The 7,283-nt window shown below is 38.8% G+C and overlaps 1 protein-coding gene across 1 annotated transcript in view; it reads left to right on the forward strand.

The window, feature by feature from the left end:
* LOC104958198 (intestinal-type alkaline phosphatase-like) overlaps positions 1–3,950 on the forward strand; it is a 90,752-nt gene extending 86,802 nt beyond the window's left edge. Inside the window, exons 6-11 of the mRNA XM_010785921.1 lie at positions 1,858–1,983; positions 2,097–2,166; positions 2,425–2,563; positions 2,733–2,923; positions 3,100–3,210; positions 3,574–3,950. Of these exons, the coding sequence (XP_010784223.1) occupies positions 1,858–1,983; positions 2,097–2,166; positions 2,425–2,563; positions 2,733–2,923; positions 3,100–3,210; positions 3,574–3,845 (909 nt within the window). The 3' untranslated portion in view covers positions 3,846–3,950. The remainder of the gene's footprint in view (positions 1–1,857; positions 1,984–2,096; positions 2,167–2,424; positions 2,564–2,732; positions 2,924–3,099; positions 3,211–3,573) is intronic.
* Positions 3,951–7,283: the final 3,333 nt, after the last annotated feature.

Here is a 7,283-nt window from a genome sequence, read left to right on the forward strand (position 1 = left end):
TCGTTCTTTCCTATGAGAGCTGCTCATTGGTGCAGGAAGACAAAATGGCCCAACTTTTGAGAGAGCGAAACGTCACAGATTACCCGTCATGCCTCGGCGTCAGAGCAGAAGAACCTGTATGTGCAGTCACAGAGCAGGCCCCCATTAAGCCCCGCCCCCCAAGCTCCCACTCTCGCTCAGTAGAATGAATGGAGAGAGAAAATAAATCTAGATTCGGCTTTTAGTGCATTTTAAAACTTTAAGGACCGAATGATTCTAATAAGGGCTATACAATAGTTCATACTGGGTAGTTTATTTAGTTTAAAGGTCCCATGTCNGGCGTCAGAGCAGAAGAACCTGTATGTGCAGTCACAGAGCAGGCCCCCATTAAGCCCCGCCCCCCAAGCTCCCACTCTCGCTCAGTAGAATGAATGGAGAGAGAAAAATAAATCTAAATTCGGCTTTTAGTGCATTATACAACTTTAAGGACCGAATGATTCTAATAAGGGCTATACAATAGTTCATACTGGGTAGTTTATTTAGTTTAAAAATAAATTATTCACCGATTTACAGACGTCTCTTTCCCCATGTTAGTCAATGGGGAAAAAGTTGTTTTGGGCCGGGTGACGTCACGGACTGATATGTGCAGCAAATTGCAGTACCGCCGTTTGGACAAAACGAATATTGGCACAGAGTCCGGCGCACTTCCTGGGGGCTTGATTATAGTACGATGACATCGAGATGGCACCATGGTGTGCAATGTTTCCTTTCAGATCGCTTCTCTGGTTGTTTTATTGCACAACAAAATTGTGTTAACATATTATTGTAAATAACCCAATTTGTGTTCTGTGAAACTGAAAAGGATATTACATTGTTTGTGTTACTTTTGTTGCAGTTGTTGTATGTCTTAAATGTAATTTAGGTTAACTTCCTGTTCATTTAGATGCTTTTGTTTTGAAGGCGAGTTTAAGCTGTTGACAGGAAGTTGTTGTTGCTATGGAAACAACATGACGGAGTGCCACAGTGACGCGTCCTAAAACCCGGAAGTAAGTTAGCATTTGACCACTTCCAGTTCCTTCGACAAAAACCAATGCAATTTCTCCATAGGATTTTGGAAAATAGCTCGAAATAAGGTCTGTGGTTGACACAAATTGAAGAGACAGATCACCTTTTGTTCAGCCGGATATTATCCACATGTCTACCCTAATTTTATAATTTTATAATCATAAATCTAATCGATAGATTTATGATCGATTTTAGGACGCGTCACTGTGGCACTCATATCTTCTACATACAGTATAAAGACGGGAAAAGTAAAGAACAAAATCTGAAAATATCAGTGACAATTTTTATTATATACAATCTCAAGTTTCCAAAATGTAAAGTCCCATAGTACTTTAACATAATTGTTTTTGTTACTTTCGTTGCAGTTGTATGTCTTAAATGTAATGTAAATTGTTGCCTTCGTGTGTGGTTCGGGCGCCATCGTGTGGCCTTCTGTAGGCATCGTACTTGCTTCGGCTGTTGCTTCGGATGTTGCTTGGCCGTTGACCAAGTTCGGGGCCATTTTCGTGCGAAATTCACAATTCCATATTCGTGTGTCCATCTGGTGTCAATTTCGGGACAGTGTGACGCCCGCATAACAAAATACTAAAAAAACCATGTGTGGCTGAGCATATGTTCTAGAATATGTCCGAATCATTAGTAACTAGGATGACGGATGTTTTGTTCTCTTCTGCATGCTCTGTTCTCTACTATTTCATTATTAAATCCCATCATCCTCCCCAACACAAGAAAATTCTCATTGACACAAGAGATATATAGCACGGTATTTTGCAGTATATTAATATTAACTGCTACCATGTCTCTTCATACCAGGTCATACTTGGTGGAGGTCGACAGTACATGTTTCCGGTAGACATGAAAGACCCAGAGTATCCAACTTCTACAGGAGACCGAGAGGATGGACAAAATCTTGTTGAGGAGTGGCTCAAAAATAAAGAGGTAATTTCTTCCAAGGGTACTTTTGATTTAATAATTTAAAAAATGTTAATTGTTTCCCCCACCCTTCAAAAAAGTTTGAATTAATTTCTTTTTTTTTTATTTATTACCTACAGAAAGCTAAGTATGTTTGGAACAAAGCTGAATTTGATGCTGTCAAACCTGCAAACACAGACTTCCTGATGGGTAAGAACTATTTAATTCAAAGTTTTGATCATCAATTAATCATTCATTCCTGATTCTTCTAAAGCAAAACCACAATAACAAAAATATATTGTGCTTAAAGGAATAACTGAAATGTCTTTGAGCAAATAGAGTGAATAAAGAAATATGTATACCATCTCCTACACTCCTTCATTTGCGATTTAGCTATTTTCTGCCAACTAAAATTACACATATTTAATTGTGTCTATTCAAAACTGGACAAACCTTTTCTGCATCTAGGTCTTTTTGAGCCCAAAGACTGCCACTACGAGTTGGAGCGTGATTCGTCTATGGACCCCTCCCTTGCAGAGATGACGGAAAAAGCAATTAAGATTCTCAGCAAGAACAAAAAGGGATTTTACCTCTTTGTAGAAGATAAGTGTAATTGTTTTCTGTACATATTTCCCAGACAGCAACCAACCAAAAAAACGTACTTTCAGTGTTTCTGCCCCTCACACCATACATTAACTTAAATTCTGAATAACTTTTACGAGGGAAATACTGCTGATGCTAATTTGTTATTAAATTACTTTATTTTGAACTTTAAGTGGGAGAATTGACCATGGCCACCATGGAGGGTGGGCCAAAAAAGCTCTCTATGAGACTGTTGAGTTTGACAAGGCGATCGGGCGAGCAGCTGAGCTCACCAGCGAGCTGGATACCCTGTCAGTGGTCACTGCTGACCACTCACATGTCTTTGCCTTTGGAGGATATTCTGCCAGAGGAAATTCTGTTTTCGGTAAGAATAATTATATTATAATAAAAATAATAATAATAACTATAATAATAACAACTAATAATAATAAATAACTTATAATTTTATAAAAGAAGAAGCAAATTTTAATAATAAAAAGTGAATTTCATCTGGTGATCCACATTTGTACAATAGAATCCTCATTTCTTCTGTGATTACAGGGGTGTCTCGCTCACTAGCTGAGGACAGAAAACACTACACCACTGCTGTCTATGGAAACGGACCAGGGTACCGCAATGGAACCCGTCCAGATATGAATGAGTCAATTTCATGTAAGTATACATTGATAATATTTCTAGATAAAGCAAAGTAATTTAGTAGCTCCATCTTGTGGTGTAACAACATTCCTACTCCTACAGAGAACTCCATGTAGGTGTTCAGAGTGACACAAATGCCAAGATGAGAACCATGAACAACCACATGCTAACTAATATGAGAAAGTGCTATTGTTCCAAGCTAATGTTGGTTCTTTTTAAAAGGCAGCAAATCATTCCAGTGTAATACATGTATCAATTCTATCTATCATGTCAAAGCTTTGCAGCTGTTTGCCATGTGGCTGTTTTTGATTTGATTTTTGTTATACGCATGTGGCCAATTTAGCTGCTATAATTGTCTTTCGTCCCATTCTTCCTCAGCGGGTGATAATTACCATCAGCAGGCTCCTGTCCCGCTTGAGTCAGAGACCCACGGCATAGAGGATGTTGCCATATTTGCCAAAGGTCCCATGTCACACCTTTTCCATGGGGTCCAGGAGCAGAACTACATTGCCCACGTCCTGGCTTATGCTGCCTGCCTGGAGCCCTACGAGAACTGCGAATTGCCCCCGCCTGACCACGCTGGATCCATCCACCCCAGCCTGCTGCTCCTCCTGATGGGCCTCCTTCTCCACTACTTCTGCTCTCTCTAAGATGGCAGCCTTTGTAGAATGTCCTGACCTTGAAATAACTGTGATGGTTGACATCTTGGTTAAACATAACTTATTCTTTACACTTTTTTAAATGTAAGAGCTGTATAGTTGCAACATTTTGAGATCATTTTTATTTTAAATAATTAATAATTGTTCATGTTCCCAAATGCATCAGTGTTATAACCATGGTTTTAAAACTAAAGTGGGTTTATGGGCTGCAGCATCTCGTAACTGAAACATAATTCTGTTTAGAGCTAACCCTTTGTTTTTAGTGCATTTTAACCTTTTATACATGCTTAAATACGTGGTTTATAAGAAAATATAATATTTCTGAAATGGTACATTTAAACCAGGGGTGTCCAAACTACGGCTCGGGGGCCATTTTGAATCGGCCCTCATTATAATATAATGAAATATGTCCCACAAATGAAACAGGTGTATTATTATTGTATTACACAGTAGTATTTATGTTGTTAATAAGCCCACTTTTAAAATAAATGTAGTCAATTCATGTTGAAAACATTTTCTAACTAATCTTAGTTGATAAAAAATGATTATTATCACTCTGACGCTTTTGTTTTAAGGAATGAGTTGCCGACAGGATAAATGAAACCCTATAGAGAGCTGTGATGGAGGCTTTTTTTTCTAAAAGCATATTCATGTATCAAGCCTAATTTACCTACATGTTGCTAACTTATAACTTACGAGGCAATATACCTCTGTTAGCATATTTGGACCTACACCTTTTGCCTCTCTGCAGCAGAAAGGTGACTATTCTCAGCAGTTCAAGTTTAGCCTTTCATCACAGCGTTATTTATTAGATGCACACAGAGACAGAGAAGGGGCGTGACTCCAACAGCTCTGGGGGTTTGCATTGTGCCTTTGATGTATATAAATAATATACCATAACCAAATACGTACAGTGGAAATCAGGTTGCCAGAGCAGGTCATTCCAGTGTGCATGTTCCTCAAGGTCTCAGCAGAGTTACAGGTGAGGTAAAGAAAATAAAAGAAAAAAAGGTCGGTAACAATGCACTTTAAAGTAACAAAACTTTGAATAATTATCTCTTTCAATCATTTTCTCTCAGTAATCACTCAACTACTGCCTTGCCAACAAACAGATTGACTCATCCTCACTATCATCACAATGAAACACGTCCAGAAGAATGTCATGCAAAGCTGCCTGCCTGCCTTCCTTCAACTCTCCCTGAATAATACACTAATGGAAAGCCCGAGAATATTGGATAGAGTAGAAGTGTTAGGGGATCAGTTGGACCTGCATTTTAGTATGCTTGAGTTGAGAAGAGCAATTATTAGTGCTCGTCAAACCACTCCTGGGAAAGATGGTGTTTGTTACAAAATGCTGGAATACATGACAGATAACACTCTAGTCATTGTGTTAAGGTTGTTTAATAGGGTGTGGGATTCTGGCCAACTTCCTTCAGTGTGGAAACAAGCGATAATAGTGCCCATCCTAAAGCCAGGGAAAGACCCTTCATATCCATCTAGCTACAGACCTATTGCCCTGACATCTCATTTATGCAAAATCATGGAAAGAATGGTTACAGAAAGGTTAACATATATCTTAGAAAGTAAAGCTCTGTTGTCCCCATATCAAAGTGGGTTCCGTAGGGGTCGGAATACAATGGATTCTATATTGTGCTTAGAATCAGACATCAGGAAAGCACAGATCAACAAGGAAGTAGTGATTGCAGTCTTCTTTGATATTGAAAAGGCTTATGACATGCTCTTGAAGGAAGGACTACTAATCAAGTTAAAATCATTGGGAATTGGTGGTAAAGCATATAATTGGGTTATGAATTCTTTACTGGACAGGAAAATACAGGTGCAGAATATTCAAGTGTTTATGCTGTGGAAAATGGTACTCCGCAAGGTAGTGTATGTAGTCCGTTTCTGTTCAATATAATGATACATGACATTTTTAATCAAGTTCATCCAAGTGTGGGAAAATCTTTGTATGCAGATGATGGGGCTTTGTGGGCAAAAGGCCGCAATGTAGCACATGTTGGAAAGAAAATACAAGCTGCAATAGTTGAAGTGGAGAAATGGACAAATAAATGGGGATTCAGCTACTGACAGAGTAGCTAAGACACAGGTCATTTGTTTTACAAAACGGCATAACATTGCTCCTATATCGGTAAAATTGTATAAGCAACCTCTTGAACAAATTAATACAATAAGATTTCTTGGTGTTTGGTTTGACGGAAAGCTAACATGGAGCAATCATATAGGAACAGTTCAAAATAAATGTAAAAAGGTCAACAATGTACTTCGGTGTTTGGCGGGACAGGAATGGGGAGCGAGTAGGTCATCACTTCTGAATATATATTGGGCACTCATGAGACCTGTATTCGATTATGGGTGTATAGCGTTCATGGCAGCAGCAGAAGAATCAAACCTTAAAAAACTGGATGTCCTACAAGCTCAGGCCCTGAGAATTTGTAGTGGAGCTTTTAAAACATCTCCATGCAATACAGGTGGAAATGGGAGAAATGCCTTTAAGGATAAGAAGAGTTAAGTTAATGTTGGCATACTGGGTAAACGTTCAGGGGCACAGTGATAGTCATCCTGCGAAAAGTATTTTTGGAAGACTGCTGGGAGCACAATGAGTCACATTTAACAAGTTTTGGATGGATTGGCGATCCAACAAGTATAGGTTTGAATCAAATTCAGTATTGCCCCACAATTCCAATCTCGTCCATTCCACCCTGGTTATTCCCATTGCCAAGGGTAGACCTCAATATACAAAAGGAGTTAAAGGAAAAGAAAGAACTACCAGTATGGCGCATAGTCCAGAATTATTTTGCAAGATATCACTCAGACTCAACAATCATATTTACAGATGGTTCCAAAGATCCAGAGACGGGGTGTGCAGGGGCAGCAGTATACATCCCAGTGAGTAATACACATATAAAGAAAAGGGTAACAGACCATGTGTCAGTATACACCACAGAGTTGTTGGCATTGGTATTGTCATTGGAATGGATAGAGGAGAAAGAAATACATAATAGTGTAATTGCATCTGACAGCTTTTCAGCATTATCGAGTATACGATCAGGTAGATCTTCATCTAGAATGGACATAATAAATGAAATATATCTAATTTTATATAAAATGCAAATCAAAGGCATAGCAACTCGTTTCATCTGGGTTCCTGCTCATGTTGGTGTGGAGGGTAATGAACAGGTGGATATTCTGGCCAAACAAACACTCAGAAGTACGAATATAGACATAGAAGTTCCACTCAGCAAAGCGGAGGTTAAAACATTCATACAGAAATATGCACAAACAACATGGCAAGATCATTGGGACCTTAGTGATACAGGAAGACATCTTTATAAAATTCAAAGGTATGTGGGGGATGGAAGGAAGGTGGGGTTTAAAAGAAGGGAGGAAAATGTCATTTCTCGGATGAGA

Source organism: Notothenia coriiceps, unplaced genomic scaffold, assembly GCF_000735185.1.
Source record: "Notothenia coriiceps isolate Sejong01 unplaced genomic scaffold, NC01 NC01_scaffold00028439, whole genome shotgun sequence".
Classification (NCBI taxonomy): domain Eukaryota; kingdom Metazoa; phylum Chordata; class Actinopteri; order Perciformes; family Nototheniidae; genus Notothenia; species Notothenia coriiceps.